Source organism: Chaetodon trifascialis, chromosome 16, assembly GCF_039877785.1.
Source record: "Chaetodon trifascialis isolate fChaTrf1 chromosome 16, fChaTrf1.hap1, whole genome shotgun sequence".
In the NCBI taxonomy this organism is placed as follows: domain Eukaryota; kingdom Metazoa; phylum Chordata; class Actinopteri; order Chaetodontiformes; family Chaetodontidae; genus Chaetodon; species Chaetodon trifascialis.
In genome coordinates this window covers 5,861,354-5,882,349 of record NC_092071.1, presented here as the reverse complement: position 1 = coordinate 5,882,349, position 20,996 = coordinate 5,861,354, and the positions used below count along the sequence as shown (strand labels likewise).

General features: G+C 43.2%; 2 protein-coding genes across 5 annotated transcripts in view; one reads left to right on the top strand and one right to left on the bottom strand.

Moving 5' to 3' along the window:
• The first annotated feature begins 1,629 nt into the window (after window positions 1–1,629).
• ncbp3 (nuclear cap binding subunit 3) lies at window positions 1,630–8,619 on the top strand. The gene is made up of 13 exons (XM_070982272.1): window positions 1,630–1,860; window positions 2,530–2,595; window positions 3,167–3,272; window positions 3,415–3,540; window positions 3,792–3,917; window positions 4,009–4,160; window positions 4,247–4,355; window positions 4,605–4,704; window positions 5,122–5,231; window positions 5,421–5,748; window positions 6,081–6,229; window positions 6,310–6,492; window positions 6,781–8,619. Exons 1-13 carry the CDS (start codon window positions 1,678–1,680, stop codon window positions 7,113–7,115), a joined length of 2,073 nt encoding a protein of 690 aa, XP_070838373.1. The 5' UTR covers window positions 1,630–1,677; the 3' UTR covers window positions 7,116–8,619.
• Window positions 8,620–11,711: 3,092 nt separating this feature from the next.
• The window catches only part of LOC139344271 (rap1 GTPase-activating protein 2-like), a 34,896-nt gene continuing 25,611 nt past the window's right edge, over window positions 11,712–20,996 (bottom strand). For 2 of the 4 annotated variants that reach the window (XM_070982268.1, XM_070982270.1), the window contains 14 exons: window positions 20,173–20,273; window positions 18,918–19,047; window positions 18,375–18,530; window positions 18,031–18,102; window positions 17,836–17,922; window positions 17,391–17,537; window positions 17,146–17,250; window positions 16,906–16,997; window positions 16,590–16,694; window positions 16,113–16,200; window positions 15,940–16,006; window positions 15,443–15,513; window positions 14,934–14,967; window positions 11,712–14,078 (listed from right to left, as the gene is read on the bottom strand). In XM_070982268.1, coding sequence (XP_070838369.1) covers window positions 14,956–14,967; window positions 15,443–15,513; window positions 15,940–16,006; window positions 16,113–16,200; window positions 16,590–16,694; window positions 16,906–16,997; window positions 17,146–17,250; window positions 17,391–17,537; window positions 17,836–17,922; window positions 18,031–18,102; window positions 18,375–18,530; window positions 18,918–19,047; window positions 20,173–20,273 — 1,233 coding nt within the window. In that variant the 3' untranslated portion in view covers window positions 11,712–14,078; window positions 14,934–14,955. The remainder of the gene's footprint in view (window positions 14,079–14,933; window positions 14,968–15,442; window positions 15,514–15,939; window positions 16,007–16,112; window positions 16,201–16,589; window positions 16,695–16,905; window positions 16,998–17,145; window positions 17,251–17,390; window positions 17,538–17,835; window positions 17,923–18,030; window positions 18,103–18,374; window positions 18,531–18,917; window positions 19,048–20,172; window positions 20,274–20,996) is intronic. The other 2 variants (XM_070982269.1, XM_070982271.1) reach the window with 1 other exon arrangement.

Here is a 20,996-nt window from a genome sequence, read left to right as displayed (position 1 = left end):
GCAACCAATTAAGCAAATTATTGTCTTTTGTTCTTATGGAATCAGTTACTTAGTAAAATCTGAAAAGCAACCCGGATAGCATTTTAAACTGGGTGAGAGAAATAAAACGACCTTTGGAACTTGAATATATTAGATTGTATAGAAATACTACACAAATCATATGATCTATTAGGCCTACATGTGATCAATATACAGCTACATACATGAATGCAAATGAGCTAAAGCTAATGACCACCAGCGCCTTATGAACTCATATATTATAGAATATTTGTAAGTAATGTGGAAGACAGAGTTTTGCCTAATTTAATTCTGTATGTGTTGCCTCTGCTCAAACATTTACAATGAAGACTTTGAAAGCATTTCATTGTTAAGTTTCTAAATGACTAAATGACTACATTCAAAAATTTAATTCAGATATTTCAGGATGTCAGAGTTTACATGAAGGGTTGTGTGTGTTACACGTGTGAGTCACACGATGCATTCTGAAGCCTTTTGAATGGATGATTGTCTACTAGTGACAGACATATATTAAATTTTTCTTAAAAGACCTTCAACTGCTCTCATTAAATACTTCATTTGTATTACATTATGATAAAAGCCATTTTGGATTTTAACTATTATAGTTTTCTCTTAAAGGAGCCAATATCAAAGTTGTGAGTCCTTTTAAGAGAACTTGACAAGTGTGTGTGTGTGTGTGTGTGTGTGTGTGTGTGTGTGTGTGTGTGTGTGTGTGTGTGTGTGTGTTTTCACTCTGATATTTGTCTACCACCTAAAAAAAAAAGGTTAAGGCATTGCTTTTTTAATTGTAATTCATGATATTTACTGAAACTTTGCAGACATGTCAGATAAATGGACTGCACTTTGCATGTCAGGCAATATGGTTCCTTTTTGTCAAGCTCAAAATATATCTGAAATATAAAGTGCTTCTTTTACACTGTGTGATTTTGACAGATAAACAGAGAGCTAACAACATTTCCCATCTCAACAACTTTGAAAGAATTTGTGAATGTGGCAGGTTTTGTCAGCAATGAATCACTCATAAAGAGTGAATCATCTCTTATTCAGCATTAACCCTGTCAGTGTTACAGCTGCCACATAAGGCCCAAAGTAACTGCTTGGATATTATTAGACACAGTAATCAAACACCAGACTGGGTGGAGAAATGTAGTAATCAAACACCAGACTGGGTGGAGAAATGTTGCATCACTGTCACCCAATCTAACATGCAGTGATAGAGGAAGTGTTCAGATCTTTAACTTAAGTAAAAATACTAATACCACACTATGAAAATACTGCATTACGAGTACGTTTCATGCTAACAATGCTAAACTAAGATGGTGAACATGGTAACCATCACACCTGTTTAACGTCACCACTACCATCAACACATTAGCATGCTGATGTTAGCATTTGGCTCAAAGTACTGCTGTACCTAAGTACAGCCAAGCAAAGACATTATATAAAATACATCAATTAAATTAGATACCACGCAAAAAGATGTTAGGCATGACACTGAAGAATGACGCGATGAAAATGCAACAACATTCACGAGGGGGCGCTAATATTCCGGAGTAACGTAACCATCACAACATCGACGAAGAAGAAAGAGGAGGACAGAGAATCATTGCCGGGTTACGACAACAACCGCAGCAGCAGCCGTTGTTCGCAGTTTACACTATGGCGGCGGTGCGTAGCTTACGGGTGTCGGTGAAATCAGACAGCGGCTCAGACCGCTCGGAATCAGAGTCTGACTCCGAGTCGGACAGAGATGCCCGCGAAGCCGAGCCGATGGAAGTGGAGGAGGGAGAGCTGGAGGCAGAGGACATATCCGTCAACCGTTCCTTGAAGGAGCTACTGCCGGTAAGTGTTGTCGGGGCAAGGCCTTGTCAGACCGTGGACTGGCGTCTCTTGCGGCCGGCGGAGCCGCGGGAAGACTCGGCATGTGGTAACTTCGACTCCCGGCTCTTCCTCTGGGAACTAGTTGTTAGCGTGGCCGTTATGGACTAACGATTGAAAACATTGCTTTGCTGATTTCAACAAGGTCTGGACTGAAATTATTGTACTTGTGTAGCAGCTGGGGTTTGCTTGCTTATTTCAGTCACTTGTTGCTGGTAGTTTCTTTGCGTACCGTGTTTGTATGGAGTCATCGTACCACCAAACTCCATTAAGTAAACTGGAAATTATTTTTTTTTACTCAGGTGATTGAAAAATGAAAGAATACAGTTGGCTATTTTGATACATTCACAATCACTAATCATCCCGGCTTATTCCTAATCACTGACTTCAGATGTATTTATCACTTGTAGAGATAAGCAAAGTTAGTTCCTTGGATTATGAAGTCAATCTCAAGGTCTTAAACGTCTCAAATGCACTTGTTGAACACATTTTAGAGCTCTTAGAATTGGCCAGTTTGGCATTCATCAGACTTACAAATTAGTCTGAAAATGCTCCTGAAACAGAAATCAAAACCACTTGAATCCAGAGAAATATCACTGAGAAGTGTTTGTGCTGCTGGATTTTGTTTTGCAGGACACGAGCCGACGGTATGAGAACAAGGCCGGAGCATTCATCACTGGCATCGATGTGAATTCAAAGGTAACGCACCAACATTGACAAACACAGACAGTTCTTCACCCATTCTTTACTCCCTCCATTGATTTTGTTTGTAACTTGCACTTACACTTAAGGATCCTCCGGCTCTCCAAGGCTGAAAAATTGAATTTCACTGAAGTGGGAGATACCTTGTGTTACACTAGAAAACTTCAGAAGTGAATGATATTTATATATTACTTGGAGGGTTAGGGTTAGGTCTTTTAAGGGAGGCTCAACCAACTTTCTTTCAATACAGTGTGGCTATTGTATGCAACTGAACAATGTTAAACTTCCCTCCATGCTGCCTGCGCCTGCTGCTGCTTGAACTACAGATTGTACTTCCACATTAATTTGTATGCCTGCCTCCATGTTTCTTCATTCTACCTGGAGAATTTTTTTTTCTTGTATACATGTAAACAGGTTTGTAATGGTAATTTTACATGAGACCTTCAGTCCCCCAACACCCCATACAAAACAAAAGTTGTAAACATGTTCTTCAGTTTCTTGCACCTTCAATTGAGGTAATGAACATACAGAAAGTGATGTCTTAAACGTATGTGTGTGTTTTTATCAGGAGGCGATTGAGAGAAAAGAGAAGCGAGCGAGGCGTTTCCATTTCTGTGGGGAGGAGAGCGTCACTCCGATGACTGTTTTTCTGGATAAAGACATCATGAAGAAAGGTAAGAGATCCAACACTCACCGAACCTGCACACGACCACCGAGTCCTTAGTGTCACAGATTGTTTATGGGTGTTTACAGGACCCTGTTTGTATTGACTGTGCATTTGTTCAACCTGTTGTCTTATTCTTCTATGGTGCTCAGCTATCCCCAGACTGCGCATGGAGGCAATCCACGTGACTGGCGTGGACGACATGAGCACCCAGGACGTCTTTGGATATTTCAAGGAATATCCTCCAGCACACATCGAGTGGATCGATGACACGTCCTGTGAGTAACACATGTAAACCTGCGCACATACCTATGTTTCACCATCCTTGCAGGGACACTCCATTGTCCATTTTAGCCTATGATCTGTTAAAATTGGCCAGATCAACTCTGATGCTGAACCTCAAATGAGCCTGGAGCGTTGTTGTCATGTACGGATATCAAACTTACAGGAGTTCATGTATGAAGTTTAATCTCAGGACCAGGTAAAGCACAGCTCTTGTGTGCCTGAACACTGCCTACTTGTTTCGTAGGTAATGTGGTTTGGCTCGATGACAACACATCTGTCCGAGCCCTCATCAACAGCAGCCGGATGCCCGACCCGGATGCTGTTACCACAGAAACGGAGTGCACCGACAAGTCTGACGAACAGAGAAAAGGTCAGTCTGTGTACACAAATACACTCTACAAGTTCTTACGGGGAAAAGAACTGAATTTGTTGAAAGCAAAAGTGTGTTTTGCACCCTGCAGGTCGTCGGGGTCACGGCTCAGACGACGAGGATGATGAAGAGGAAGAGGGCGAGGTGGACGAAGACGAGACGGCGAAGAAGAGCAGCGAGGAGATCGAGGGGAAAGACAGCGACGGAGAGACCGAGGGGAAAAGAAAGGCGACAGGCGGTCAGGTAGAGTTTACGCAAATAACTCAAACACACGGCGATCAGGTTTATTGATCAGTTCCAACACCTAAACGGTGATTGGTGTGTCTCAGATTGACGACCTGTCGAGAGCGGAAAGAGAGTCTCTCCTGAGAAACGACCTGCGACCGGCCATCAAACCCTTCAAAGGAAACAAACTCTTCCTGCGGTTCGCCACACAAGGTGTGACACACATACACACACACACACACACACACCCCTTTTTTTTTTAAATAGCCCTTACCTGCAACCCCCCTTCCATCAGGTTTTATTAACACCATTCTGTGTCAAAGATTTAGTGGCATCTAGTGGTGAGGTTGCAGATTGCAACTAACAGAATAGTTGACAGACACCCCCGTGACGACGAGACAAAGTAATAAAGGTTTGATTAAAACACAAAGACTTTCCCTGATTCTGTGTTTTTGTCTCCAGATGATAAGAAGGAGCTTGGCGCTGCTCGTCGCAGCAGATACTACATGAAGTACGGAAACCCAAACTATGGAGGCATGAAGGGAATCCTCAGCAACTCCTGGTGAGACTCAAATGCCGTTCACTGATTGGTTCACTGATTGGTTCACTGATTGGTTCACTGATTGGTTCACTGAATTGATTTGTTTCTTTTGACTTTGATGCCATCCAGGAATAAACTCTGAACAGATTTGATCATCTTTACTTTTTACATTTTACTGGATGATTGACCAGTTCAGATCTAAACCAGCAGAGTCAAAAAAACATGTTTTAATATTCATTTTAAATCCTGGTGTGTCCAGGTCGTAATCGAAACAGTTTGATAGGCTCTTAACTCTGTGTGTCACATGATCGTCTCCTCATGTCAGCAGATCGTCAGAAGACGTCCGCTGTTTTTCACGTTTTCTCAGTTCTTCTGTAAGGTCATCTTCTGTCGAAGATGACCTTAAAAAAATTGTCTGTTTGTCATCCGTCTCTTCAGGAAGAGGAGGTATCATAACCGGCGGATCCAGCGAGACGTCATCAAGAGCAAGAAGCCTCTGATTGGAGACAGCATGGGACACACACCTCCATACACACACCGACATTCCGGTAAAACAAACAGTTCATTTCGGTTCAGAAAGTCCTTCAGACACTTTAAAGAGTCGCTGAGCTGAACATCAACACTGTTTTTGTTTGTTGTTGTTTTTGTTGAAAACATTCATAGTTTTTTAAAAAATGAAATCATTCATCGAACCAACAGCTTTCAGTCTGACTCCTCTTCTTCTTCTCTCCCCTCAGCTGATCTGGTCAACCTCCCAGAGGAGCCCATTAAGGAGGAAGAGGAGGAAGAGGAGGATGACGACGGCGACGAGGACATGGACTCGGACGACAGAGTGGTGGAGTACAAAGAGCGAGGCGACCGGGAGAGAGGCGAAAGGGGCGGTGTCTCTCGTTCGCTGGGGGCGGGGCTTCGCAGCCGGGCCGAGCGCTCCCCGTCTCCCTGGTCGGAGTCGGACGAGATGGACTACGACCTGGAGCTGAAGATGATCTCCACGCCATCACCGAAGAAGAGCAAGAAGATGACGATGTATGCTGACGAGCTGGATTCTCACCTGAAGAGCATCCGGTCAGAGTTTCATTCTCACCTGTCTGAGTTCTACCACAGAAATGACAGTAGTCATTGGTTCAAGGTCACATTCATTTAGTTATTTACATTATCAGGAATTTTTGTTATTCACAAAAAATGTGATGCAGCCTGAATAAATAATTCTAGTCCATATTGTCTTGACGGGTTTCCACTTGACCTTCATGTTTAGGACAGCCTGGTCATGAAACTAATTAACTCAAAGGTCTTAAAGGTCTCTAAGTCTTGATTTAACTTGGTGAACCTATAAAAGTATCGACATGTTCTTGTTTTTAAAGTTTATTTATTTATTTATTTTTTTGTCTGGTGAGCAGGAACAGGATCGGGGGCTCGGGGTCACAGAGTAGACCCAAATCTGCATCGCCCACCAAAGTGACAGACGTCCGACAGCTGCTGGAGGAGAAGAGACAGGGACACTCTCAGCACAGACAGCCCCCCCCGGTGGCCACCAGTGGAAAAACAGGTCTGCTGTTTAATCCAGAATATTTATTTTTCACCTGCTGCTGTGAGAAAGTCCAGAATCTTAACTGACTGTGTTTGTAGATGTGCGGCAGCGGTTGGGGAAAAGACGTTACTCTCCAGACAGGCGACGCTCCCCTTCCCCCGTCTCCCCCAGAGACACGCCTCCAGCGAGAGAACCAATCAGAGACGTGCATCGCAGACTGGGCGTGGCTAGCCAAGACAACAGAGGCCACTTCTCCAATTCATCCAAAGACAGAAAGACAGGTATGGACGAAACAACCTGCTTCCTGTCGTCCTCTTTTCTTCCTCACTTCTCCTTTTTGACATTTGAGATGGCGAATAAGTCAAATCATCTAGCAACGACCCCAGAAAAAAAAGCCAAAAATAAAGTTACTGTTTGTCCCACTGTGGTCACTTTGCTGCAGGTCAGCTCTGCTTTGTTTTCGCTGTTTGATTGTTTCGGCATTTGCAAGAGAAAATGTCCCAACGTCAACAAAGGAGCTGTTTTTGTTGGTTTCTTTTTAACCCCGTCACCTCACTTCCTGTCTGCAGGCGGCCTGTGGAGCAGACTCGGCTCCGGCGACGACGACAGCGGCGCCGGACGTCACAAGCACAGATCGAGCAGCCGGTCGTCGGGCCTCTTCTCCTCCTCCTCAAGCCGCAACAACAATGACGATGACGCCGGCGGCAGGAGGAGCCGGGGCAACGGAGAGGAGGAAGAGGAGGTGGAGGAAGAGGACGACTCGACGTTACAGAAGATGTGGGGCGCCATGATCAAACAGAAACAGGAGCGTCTGACCCACAAGATGAAGAAGAGTCGGCTGGACAACCTGCCGTCCCTGCAGATCGAGATCAGCCGCGACAGCAGCGAAGACTCGGACGCCTGAAGCTGAACCGGCGGCGGAGGAAGGAAACGTCAAGTCACTCGATTTCCCAAGTACAATAATATACAGACATGAAGCCGTCAGACTAGACTGCAGATCTGAGGCCAGTGTGGTGGGTTTTCTTTTACTGTTTCTTATTATGTACCTGCGGTCCATGGATGGATTATTGGAGGGGCCCACCAAGCACAGGCTCAGGGGCCCAAAAGGTCAAGGGGCCCCTGTATGAACTGTGAACATTCTTGTTGTCAGTTAAAAGTAGAGATGTTCAGCTCAATAAAAAGAGACTCAAAATAACCACAGTGTGACTCAAACGATGCAGCGAAGAAACTTTGAATACCCTCAAATCCCCAAATACAGCATATAGTTCACATGTGAATGAGCTGCTGCATCCAGTTGCCCTTTGGCTCACAATCCATCCAGGCTCCTGTTGATGAACATAAAAAAATCTGTCCTGATAACCAGTCGCCAAAAAAAAAAAAAGCTTCTCAAATGTGCATAATTTCTCAGTTGTGTCCTTGTCAGGATGCAACAGAGCATCATGGGAAACTCACCCCTGGGAACCCAATCAGATTCTTTCCTCTCACAGCCGCTCTGTAGATCATCAATGAATCATTCCTGTGTTACTGTGGAGGTGTTGGACACTGCCGGCCTCTTCGTTTCATAACTTCGCAAACTGTGTGACGTGGCGAGGCCTCGGCGTCCTCTGAGAGCTGAACCCTCAACCCCGGCGGTCGTATCGACGCCTTGCTCGGGACCAGCGCTTCGAGCTCTTCATCGTCCGGATGCAGCTCAGCTTCAATGTCAAATCCAGCTCAAAACTCCATTTACAAAACGTGTGTCTTTACGTCGTCTCGCTGTGATGTTCAGTCTTCCCGTTGGACAGCGAGAGGAAGCTGGAGAAGGAGAGAGCAGCCGGACTCCACCTGTACTCCACCTCTTTGCTCTCCTTGTTTCTCTCCGTGTTGTTCCTCTGAAATCAGAATGAACTGCTGACGAAACAGACTTGGTTATTTTCTGATGTAAACGTCCTAAATGTGGAACTTTGTCGTACATTGTTTAATCACCTTCTGTGTACGTCTGTTAATGAGCAGCACGCCAGTTCCTTCAGACTCCTGCCGCTCCGTGTGGACACAAACGCTGTATTTCACTTCCAACAGTGTCTCTGTACGAGTGTGCTCACAGGATTTGTGCCGTTTTGTGTTTTTTCTTTTCTTTTTTTTTTAATCCAAACTTTTGGGGGACACGCAAGTCAGGTGACGTCACCGCTGGTCACGAATTTAGACGATTATTAAAATGTTGGATGATTTTACATGTGTGCAGTTTCCTCTGAGATTTACCAGAAAGAATTATGTCATTTGGTGGTAAATGTAAAGCAACCGGAGACGCCTTTAACTGGTGCTCTTCAGTGAATCAAATGAATTCAAAGCAGGTCAGCTGAACACGTGAAATACAGACATTTGTCCACAGGCAACATATATGACTAATAAAGTTGCCAATAATTAAATAACTACTTGAGTTAAATCTGTGCTGCGACTGTTATGCTCATGATTAATCTGCAGGCTATTTTCTGAAAGTTGAAGTCATTTATTTATCAAGTAAAAACAAAGCATGTTTCAGAAATGACAGACCTGTGAGATGAAGTGCTGCTGCTGTCGTCATCTTTGTGAAACATGTCGGAAGTAAAAGAAGCTCAGCGTTTTCTGGAGGAAACGAGTTTTACTTCAACCACATATCTCACAGTCAGATTTGTGTTAAGAGTTACGTCGGCCCGGATGTGCAAAATTTTTTTTGTAAGATCTCCAGAAGAGCAAGACTACAAAAAACTGAAGCATCTGTAATGGATTTTTTTCTCATGTGTAAATGACGGTGTGTTGGTGTGTGGTAGTGACGAACCTACGGAGGATTATCAGCTGAATCTGCAGCCCCCCCCCCCCCCCCCCCCCGGCTTTGCAGAGCTCAGTGTTTGTCTGTCCGGACTCGACATCGAGCAGCTAAAGAACCAGAAGTCTCCCTCAGGAGTTGGTAGAGACCAAAAACAGAGTGAATATTATGATAACTCCAAATGAATGATGGTGTTACTGCTGAGTAGGTTCAAAAAGCGATGATGTGTGATTGATTGCTTTTGTCTCGATGAGGCAAACACAACATGAATCTTTCTTGTGTTTCTTTGGTCTTCACGTTAGTTTGGAGGTGCTGAGTTGAGTTGAGGTGTTTCGGTCGGACTTCATCAGATTGCCATCGTGGCGTCAGCGTTAACTCATAAGACTAATGTGAAATCACCAGAATATCAAACGGGTCTGAAAAAGCTAAAAGCTTAGATTTGTTTATCCATATTAACCTTATTCTCTTTTATTTTGTCATTTCTTTGCAGTGTTATAGAACAGATGAACACTAAATGTAGTCTGTGGTTGGCTGATAGAGTCCCGGCTTCTGAATGTTACTGCACAGAATATTTTTACTTTGAGAAACAGCAGCGGAAGCCGTAAACCAGGTCTGCTTCAAAAACATGCAAAACAATCTGTGAGCATCCGTTCTGCACAGGAACAGTACTCACCAAGCTGGACACTTGTTTGTGATCTGTTTTCTGTCTTTGTGTTGCAGCGATGAGGCGGTGCAGATTGATCCAAAGTCAACAGAAAGACGTGATTAGATATTAAATCTTCATGAGTAAATAATCAACTATCGGAGATTAAAAAAAAAAAAAATCTAGTTTTTTATTTATTTATTAAAAGTTCAACATTAATAAACTCATCTGGACGGTGGGTTTGTGGTAACATGAGGAAACAACTCCGCAGCTGTCATTTTCCAGCTGAGCCCATCTGCTTCAAACCAGTGAGAAAAGCATGAAAACAGCAACACACAAATACAGAAATCTGTAATGTGAAACAACCAACAGTTTATCTTTGGGACCTGATCCCTCAGAAGCTGATTGATTAAAAAAATAAAGTTTTTCAGGGCCTTTAAAAGAAGGTGAATCCATCAGACGTTTTTATGTTTGGGTTTCTGACAGGAAACTCGCATCCATCATGTCATCAAAATGAAAGTTGTTTTTTTTTTTCCATCTCACAAAATGATCTCTTTGTTGTACCAAAGTGACAGAAAGTAAATAATTCAACATTTCAAAGTTTTAGTTGGACAAACAAGCAAATTGAAGACATTTCTGGGGCCTCTGAGGATGTGTGAATGGCATTTTATTCATCAGCTGATTGATTTTGGATTCATGGAGAAAATATTCAGCAGATTAATCAGTAATAATCTTTAATTGCAGCTTTACAGGGATGAACTGCAGCCGCTGATATTACCTGACGACTCTGAGCTCTCGTGCATGAATCGATGTCCGGGTGTTTATCTGAGGATCAGAAAATGTCAGCAGAGAACTGTTGAAGATTCATTTGAGGTCATTTGGAAACACATTGCAGTTTGTTCAACAGAGACAAGTTCATTTTTACACCGTATGCTGTCCCAAACCCAACATGTCATAAATTGATTTCTTCAGGATCCTCCATGGCTAAAGACACTCTGAATGAAAACTGACTGGACAAACAGGGACTGTGGTGGATTTGTGAAGCTCTGGTTTTCTGTTAATCCAGATCACATCCTGGTGTAGACAACCTGATCCTGGTGTCACGTATCAAACAGCTGCACTTTGACTTAAACTGAATTGAAATGTCACCTCTGCAGTGTTTGTCCTGATGGAAACATCTCCAGGAAATAAAGACTCCTCTGTATTTGTATCCAGTCTGCAGTTTTATTCTAACGATTCATGCATTTCACAATAAAACAAATTGAGTTTCCTCACAATGTGGGAGTTTGACGTCTTCAGTCCTGATGGTGGCACTACAGGAAACATCACGTGGTCCTTAAAGTCAAAGGGTTCATCCTCTGAGGAGCAGGAATAAGATCAGCCACCACAAAAAGTCTTAAATTGTATTCAACTGTTTTATGATCCATGACGTCTAATTCCTGTTTTAAAGAGTCCTCCGTCCTCTGGTCTGGTCTGTCCATCTGAGCAGGTTCACTGGTTCTCCGAAGCAGCTGTGAAACATCTGCTCATGTCGTTCCTCCTCTGTCCTCAGGCCCTGGGGATGGGTCAGGTTGTGCAGGTCCAGAGCAGCCAATCATCCGCTGCCGGATTGGCAGCGGCGGCTCAGCTGTGATGACATCATCAGCCTGTGCTGAAGTGATGTGCAGACAGGTGATGAGCAGCCTCAGCAGGTCGTCTGCCGCCTTCAGGCTGCAGCTGCGGGTGGAGAGTTTTCTGGACGAGCTGAAAAAGAAGATGCTGCACCAGAAGAAGAAAAGAAGAAAAAGAGGAAGAACATTGTGCTTTTCTTCCAGAAGCTTCCAAAGATGATCAGAAACAAATGGAGGAAAGTAACAAAAAGGAGGGACATGTTCTCCAGTCCGTCTGTGGACGGGGACGACGAGCCCACCGCCAGGTCTCAGGGTGAAGATGCGAGTGTGGACATCTGTGAGCTGAGGAAGAGGAGGGTTGTTCCAGACTCTTCAGACAAGACAATGAAGAGTTTTTGGGGGTGTGAACTGGTTCGCTGGCACTTGGTTGAGTTGGTGAAACTCAAAGACAAAACTTAAGAAATTACATTTGATCATCTTGTTCAATATTTTATTGAAGTTTGTTGCTTTGAAATTTTACACATATTTTGAATTTAGAGAGAAACGAATCAGGAATAGGAAACAACAGCTAACACACACACACCCGCGCATTCACACACAGATACACACAAACACACACAAAGTACAAAACTCATACTCATCCTGCAGAAACTTCATAACATCAGATTTCCAAGTCAGAAATCTCAGTTTTCCATCAGAACGCAAAACATTAAAAACAGACACACAGTGACATCTTTGTATTTATTCTACTTCCTCCTTCTAATCCCCCTCCAAAATAAATTATTTACTCTTATTTTGCAAAACTCTTAACACAGAAGGAAATTCACACCTGACATCCGAGACAGGAGAAGGAACAGATTTTGTGCTTTCAGTGCAATTGAGACAGTTAGCATTCAGTCAGTGTTCTGCTTCAGACTGTATATATTTAATATTCATGTTAGTTAACATCCACAGAACTTTGTGTCATTTCAGTGCAAACTTAATATGTGTTCTTGACAGTTTTCTGTTGGTTTTTGCATCAAATGGCAGTGAAGCTTCTTCTTTTTGCAAGTTTACAGTCGGCCACTTTCAGCACAGCTCAGGGTCCAACATGTTAATGATAATAATACATCTGATGTTCATGTAAATATCTTCTGTTTGATCTCTAAATATAAAACTTGTGTCCGGTTTGACACACGGCTGTGATGAAACATTGAACATATCTCAGTTTAATTTGCAAAAACATTCATCATGGTGGACTTTTATGGTTCAAGAGGCTTTTTTTCTGTGTCCAATTTCGAGTCAATTAGACTTATTTCACCAAGCGGGTCTGTGTGACGTGTTTGTGATCCATCCCCCATGTGGCTGCAAACCTCACCACATGCATTTCAGAAGCAGAGCGCTTTGCCTGCCTGATTTTGTTAGCTTGCTCAGATTTTGGCGATTTGGTCATTTTTCCTTCCTGTGCTTCCACCATGGAACTGCATGCATTGACGAGAAAGGCAGCGATTAGCTCCACTGGACGTGCTGTGGACGGACTGCGGACGGCAGGCGCTGGCGGAGTTCAGGTGTTACGGTGTGAGCGGCGTATTCTTTCCAGAATTCAGTTTTGGGGCCTTAATTACAGCTCCACCATCTGGCCAACTGGACTCACATTTCTTTGGAAGCGCTTGCACATCATTTCCAGTTATTGCACTTAATGGACTTTCATGTTTCTAGCTAATTCTGAGTCACGGCAATTTGAGCCGCTGCGGCAGACAAATAATAATAATTATAGTAAACGAGCACAAACACAAGACGGTGCTGATAATAAATGTGAAATATTCAGCTGTGTGTCAGATCCAGAGCAACAGGAAGGAGAATTTTCACCACAAATGCGATCAGTGTGCAGATTTCTCTGGATTGGTGTGTGACGCCTCCCTCTCATCCTCTTGAAAAATAACTAAAAATGTCATGAGTTTTTCCAGCTGAATGCTCCTGTTGTTTCTCCTTGCTCTGGTTCTGACGATAGCCTGCCAGAACTTCCTGTAATTGGTCAGTCAGACCCACCCAATGGATCAGTTTGATCCGGATTGAGCCCCCGTCTTTTCATCAGACCAAGGTTCGGCCGTTTGGTCCAGAGAGTGATCTGAAGGAAATTTTACAGCTGTATTTTTGTTTTGGATCAAACTGAAAAGTCTGAAAGTGTAAAACACACGAGACGGATTTATCACCGAATAGAAGGACCAGAACATCACAAAACACCAGTGACCTGAGACATTCATGGCACCATGATCACAGCGTACCACACCCTCCACACCCTCTGCCATATCTTCGACCACACCTCCACATGTCACACCTTCTACCACACACACCTCTCCTCCCACTGTGGTTCACGGTGAGTCACGAGTGCAGTTGATGAAATGACCTTGCCCTTTCACTTTGACATCACGATGACATCATCAGAGTTATGTTTTCACAGGCTGAGACACGACCAGTAAACTAACACCTCACATGTAAAGCTGATGGAGCGACCCTTTAAATGACAATCTGCCTCAATGTAAAAGCTTCAGCCTCAGTGTATTTGTGTGTGTGTGTGTGTGTGTGTGTGTGTGTGTGTGTGTGTGTGTGTGTGTGTGTGTGTGTGTGTGTGTGTGTGTGTGTGTGTGTGTGTGTGTGTGTGTGCGTGCGTGTGTGCTGACATGCACAGTCCTGCAGGTCTGATTCCCTCTGAGGATTCTGCAGCAGTGAAGGACTAATGTTTAAGTGTTTTCCCTTTTCATCTTCATCAGTGGCTTCACATGATGAATGTCCTCCTCATCCTCCTCCTCTGTGTGCGGAGGCTGATGTTGGTTTCAACCTTCTTGTTGTGTTCTAGAAAAAGAGAAGTGAGAGAAGAGGAAAAAAAACTAAATCTAAATACAACAAACAACTTCAGTGCTCAGTTTTCTACCAATTTTTTGAACCAGCTGAGGAGGCCGCCTGAGGGTCAACTCACATCAGCAGTGGAGCTAAAAAAGAAGTTTAACCCCGGAACCGCAAATTTATGGTTAAATTACTGAATGCAAATCTGATTTAAATTGGATCTTTTTGCAATTAGAGCTCAACAGGTTCATTATCTGCTGAATATCTGCAGCAGGTAGGGACGTGCATTTGAGGGGACGACATTTTTATGGGCTGCTGTTCTAACCTGAAAAACCTATTCCCTATATGCCGGCCAGAAGCATCTAATGGAGACATGTCTGCGTCCTGCAGTGGCATCAAACTTTGCATATTTAATACAAAGAACTCTGTGCTTTGCTCTTTAGCTTATGCTGCACACTGACAATTTTTAGGAGAATATTAATAAATAAAAATATTACTGGGAAAACCCAGTTATCAATACCCTTTCTAGCCCTGAGTAGTGTCTGCAGGTATTCCTCTCAGGCTGCATGCAGCCACAACAACCTTCTCTGATAAGATAAGGCATGGCGTATTTAGCTGAGCTCAGATCTGTTCTCATTTTTGATTTTGACAGCTGGACAGAAAAACAACAATATTCAGAGAGTAAATAAATCAACCTGAAACAATAAAAAGAGGGGGACAGAAGTAAGCTTTTGAAAATCTGTTTTGTAAATTGCACCTTTCTTGTGATGTTCTCACCCCAAACAAACTGCAGCAGTATTTTCTTGCACCATTTCAACAGATTTGTCAATATTACATACAACACAGGCATGAAACCGCACACACCTCCCACTGCTGTCCTCACAGTTTAGTGGCCCTGCTGCAGACAGAGAGAAGTGTGAGAGTCAGGAAACATCAGAGCTGTTTATCTGTCTGAGAAGCTGAAACATGCTCCTGAAGATCAATGAGAATCTGAACTGCACAGAAAAATCAGCACTTTCTCACAAAGATAAAACACAAATTACAAAGGTCAGCTGTGTGACAGAGACGCTTAGTTACGTAAAGCGTCAGGCTCTGATTGCACTATTTTTAAATTAACGTATTACGAAAACTCTTTCTCTGACTCAGCCAGTCAGCTGCATCAATTTGTGTTACATGTTGCAAGTAGATACACAACGTCCACTCAGATCATTGTCATAGTCACAATTAACGTTGGTATGTAATGTCATGCCGAACTCCCTTTAAAACATGTGCAATACTTCATGCAGATAAACAGAGGAGGCGAAATCCAGCCTGCTGATTGGCACTTGCCATCCACAGTCTCACTTCAACAAAGCATATAAATAAAGACTTACTGCAGCAGAGTGACTCAACTTGTCAAAACGAAACTTGAGGTTGGACCTGGGAGAGTTTTTATTCTTCATCTCTGAAAGAGGAAAAAAAAACAACCCGCTTATTCTGACAGGAACAACAGGAGACAACAAACAAATAAACACATGCTGAATACAGGTAAACAGCTTTGAGTGTAGAGTGTGAAGCCGGCACAGGTTGTGGTGGAGTGAAGAAAACAACAGCTGATGTAGTGGAGTGGAAGTAAAAAGTAGCATGAAAAGAAAATATTCAAGTAAAGTTTGAACACCTCAAATTTATAATGAAATACAGTATTTGAGTAAATGTACTTAGTTACATTCCAGCACTGCACAAGACTTGACGGTGATTATTATTTTTATTTGATATCTGAAACACCATCCTGTGTCTGGACTGTGACTTTTAAAGAGGTTCTTTCAATATGTCATCTCTTAACATGTTAAAGTGGAGTGTGTGTGGATGCCGCAGGGACTTTAAACTGAACCTGTGGGGCTGCGACAGACGATGAGCGGACTTGAACTTTGACCTTCTACTGTCCCAGCCTGGGCGAGCTAAAGGCAGACAGACGACAGATTAGCAATATTACAAACTGCATTAAAATGTGTTGTGTGTGATGGAAGATGACGTCCATCACAGTTTGTGGCCTGTCCAGCTCACCAGGTGTGTGTCGTCAGCAGGGATGCTGAAGCTGCAGGTGCTGGATGTCGATCTGGAAATCTTACTGCTCTCCTTCTTCATGTGCATCCTGCAGATTACAAACAAAGCACCTTACTGTTTGTAATCCGCTGACACGATCCTGGATTCTGTCTGGATGTGTGTACATTTAGAGTTTTTGTTTGATCACTTCCTTGGTTTGATGTTCCTGATTTTCTTCTCTGTTGTCTGTTTAGACCTTTGATAAACACATCTATATTTACATTCTGTCTTACATCCACTTGCAGATCAATGAAACCATTAGCAGGACTGTGTATGTGTGTGTAGATGAGACTAAATACTCAGCAGGGAACTTTTCAGTCTGTCATAAAATGTGATTCTGATGGAGCAGCTGAGGAAAAAGAATGAAGGAAAAAAAGTGATCCTACACACACACACACACACACACACACACACACACACACACACACACACACACACCTGTCCCGTTGCCCCGCCTCTGGAGAGCTGGGATTGGACGGCAGCTCTGACCTCACCTCCAGTGGCGGGTGGCAGCTGTCGAAGCTCCTCTGCTCACTGAGGAGACTGACGAGTGAAGAAAGCGTTAAAGAGTCACATGTAGCGAAGCTTAGCTTAGCACAAAGACTGGAAGCAGAGGGAAACTGTTAGTGTAGCTCCATGAAAACAGGAAAAAAGAATCAACCTTCCAACTCTTCCAAGTCTGTTGTTTAATGGACCGGTGTAGAAACAGAGATGTAAAAATGAGACAGCATCTGAAGCTAAAATAAAAAGTTACCTTCTCTGGTTGTGTCTCTCTGTTTGGCTGTCAACGCTTAGCAGGCGAGGAAAAAGTCCTGAGCGCCGCTTCACAGGAGATTTGACATTACACTGACATCAAACACACAGAACACAGCAGCTGTTAACAGACGATAACAAAACGACAAAGTTTTGAAAAGCTTGAAGAAAAAAGTAATAAATGAGAAGGAAACATTACAATAAAATCATTCCTCCTCAGTGACCTTTGACCTCTGCCCACCTCAACGCTGATGTGTGCCAGACCCCCCCCACTCAGACTGGTGGGCAGTCCGGCGCCGCCCCGTGACATGGTCTCCATGGAGACGCTCCGGCCTCGCATCGCCCTCTGACAGAGAAAGAGAGGGAGAGGAAATGTTGGGCTGTAACATGATACTAGTTAGAGTAATGTGATTACTTTTTCAGAAGCAAGTAATGTAAGGGATTACAATATAAAATCAGTTATTAATGTACAGTTACGAATCACACCTTGATGGACTCCAGCAGACCTCCATGGGCGTGTCCGTTCTCAGCTCGGCCCTCCTCCTCTAGACCTGATGTCAATCCCAGCATGCTCTGGGAGCGTCTCTGCAGCTCATCATGGAGGCTGTCCAGCAGGGCAGCCCGGGTACGCTCCTACACACAACAACACACAACACAAACACAACACACACACAAACACACACACACACACACACACACACACACACACACACACACACACACACACACACACACACACACACACACACATGTCATCAGCAGTATTGTGAGTGAATCATGTGATCCAGGAGCAGCAGACAGCTTACAATGTTTATTTGCCACCTAGTCCAGACTGGGAAAAAAAAAAAAAAAAAAAAATCAACGTAGATGTCACTTGGACCCTCAGGAGCCTCATAAACAGACAGTCTGTGGTGTTTTTTAGGTGTGTTACCTCCAGGCGGGCGAAGCGGTCGCTCTTGTAACAGGCCAGCTCTGCATTAATGAGCTTAGTAAGAAGAAAGTCTCTGAACTCTGGACCCTGAACACACAAAAAACATTGCATACTCAGAACATTTCTAAGTACTTCATGACTGACATGTTTAGCTTTATATTCTACAAACTGGGTCAAACCTCCACTTGATCTCACCTTCCTGAAAATGGCTGGATTTGGGAGGGGTGGTCCAAATGGAGGTACGTCTTCTCGTGCTGTGACGGACACCTGTCAATCACAACAGTTTCCACTGTCACTGACATAAACTACAGGCAGAAGCACAACAACATCACTCAATATTTTTGTGGTACATTAGCAGTAAAGTGACCAGTTTGTTATGCACTATGGAGTTTTGAGGAGGAGCTGCTGTTTCCAGAAGTAACGAACTATGAACAATATGAGGTGACAAAACACTAGTTCAAAAACGTTTCTTTAATATTCTGTAATATGCCATTAAAGACTTAAGACTGGTACTAAATGACAATAAAACACAACACAACCTTGTAGGAGGTGTTGTCTGAGCAGGGCTCCTCCACCTGGACCAGGATGAAGGCGTGCAGGAAGTTGGAGGCGATCATGTCGGGAACAAAAGGCGTGGCCTCTTCCTGGAACACCACTGCCACGATATCATTTCCTATGTGACGTTTCCTCTGGAGCTGAGGGAGAACGTTGTCGTATCACATGTTACAATGTGCCATGTCATGTAATGTCCTGCTGCTTTAAGTTGTAATGTTTCACCTTGTCTTCTTGCTTGCTTTCAGGTCAAGCTATTGCATGTTTTAGTGTGTCACGTCCTCTCATGCTATGCTACATGATAGAGTAATGCTATAATCATCAATAATGTGTCATGCCACATCACATTAATGTCAGTCCCTGTCTTTCATGCTGTTTTTCATGCTGTGTTATGTTGAGTCATGCTGAATCTTTTCAGGTCCTTCAGTGTATTGTGTTCTGCTGCATCATGCACTGTCATGCTGTCTTCCATTCTGAGTCATGTTCAGTGTTCTGTCATGCTGTTTTTAATGATGTTTTGTGCTGTCTACCTGCTGTGTGTCTCCATCAGTGAAGGGCAGTTTGGTAGAGACGTGGAACATGATCTCCTGCTGTCTGTGAACGGTGTAGATGGACTGAGAACCCGTCTGACCGTGGGACACATCAAGACCCCCCCGAAACCTGCACAGAGGGAGGTGGGACACCTTTTTAAGATACCTTTTTATTTATATGTCAGCTGTGAGTGTCTTTCTGGATGTTTTCTTCCTCCCTGCTGGATGAACTTTGGAGAACTTTGGAGTGTAAAGTTTTGTAACCTGGTAGTCTTGGAGTCTTTTACATTCCCAAAAATTAAAAGGTTGAGAAACCATCAGGTCCAAACCATGACTATGACAGCTAAGTCAAACTCTGACTGGATACTTTCTGCAAGTATTTTCCCAAAATACCTTCGGCAGAAATGCATGTGAACTATCTGCCTGTTACTGTCCAAAAGTAACTGGACAACAGCTCCATGTCAGAAGTCTGCAGAAGGAAAATAGGAGCTTACATTTCATCAGTTTATGTCCCCTCCTCTGAGGCTTTAATGTCTTACTGAAACGGGAGGCCTTGAACCACTGTTTCGAGTTATGTGTTTAAATTTATTGGACAATAAATCAAAGTGTTTTTTGTGCTGAGATGGATGACTAAAATGCTTCAAAACATCAACATCATACAGTGGCACTGTTAGGGCAGACAAGGAACACAAAGTCTGTCAATATGCAGATGATTTGCTACTATATATTTCCAATAACTCTTAAGTCCCATTGGGACTAGATCTATGTCTCTCGGGGATGTGTGATATGCTGAGTGACGTCCTTGTATTTTAAATTGGACATCTGAGTTTTAGAAATGTGCTAACACAAACATATGGGCCCATTTGGGATCTAATATGACAACAGAAACATTTAAAGCCATCAGAAGAGTGCAACTCCCCTAAAATTACTTACAAATACGCTGCTACAGGCCATCACTGGTATTCTGTCTTTAGGCTCTTTTTTAGCCTATAATTAATCACATTTTGGCAAATTGGCTCTCCTGGATTACTTTGATACAGAGGAAAACATTTTTCTTTCTTTTCATTTCTAAGTGGATTTATGGAGGTTTATTCTAGATGGACATCAGAGGTAATGATATCACGCTGAAGTCACACTGAATGATATCAATATGTAGTCAGAGCTGTGTGTTCTGTGTCTTTCTTGTTTAAAACACAACAGACACAGATTTCTGTGGATTGGCCTTTTAAAGTCTTACTGTTCTGCTGTTTCTCACCCCTTGAAGTCCTGCAGCTCCACTGTGTCTCCCAGCAGCCGCAGGAACTCGGTGAAGGCTGGTGTCTCCTCGTTGTTCCTGAACAGCTCCTCCTCAGAGACCTGATGGACAGGTGACAACCTTGTCAGACTCACAACAAACAGCCAAAACACGTCCACATCCGTCACACATGATCTACAGGGAAAAAAACAGTCTTGGAACATGAAGTGCTTCTTCTCATGCAGACACATAGTTTTCATGCTACAGAACAAAATAATTTTGAATAATTTTAACATGATTACAACTCAAATCATGATCAAATTATACTTTTTAGTGCATTTTGTGTATGAGAGGACTTCTGCACAGCAGACATTTTCACTTAATCACAGCACAGGGATCATTAATGATGACTCTGGCCCATTTCATCCTTTTTGGAGTCACAATGTCAGCTGGTTTTTTTAAGGTATTCTCCACTGCATGTAAAGAATTGTTTAAGTTGTTTCAGTTCTGCCGATGGAGACGGTCAAGTGGAAGTTGGAGTTGGAATGATCAGTAACTCTCACTTCTTGCTTTCAATGTGGATTCCCTGTAACTCTGACTGTAAACCTGTGCAGCTCGCATGCTGTTTTTAGCAAGCACTTCTTTGCAGATTATTTCCTGATGCAGCAGATGATGCAATGAGCCACAAGTAAACACGGCTGGTGGTACTGGTCATCAAAATTCTGACATTTTGGTAGCCTCTGTAGTTTCAGGCTGTGACGCCCTGGGTACCAAAATAATTTTCTATTTCAAGCTTTTTTTCTCAGCTGCCTGAGCTCAGTGATGGTCAAATCAGCAGCTAAACT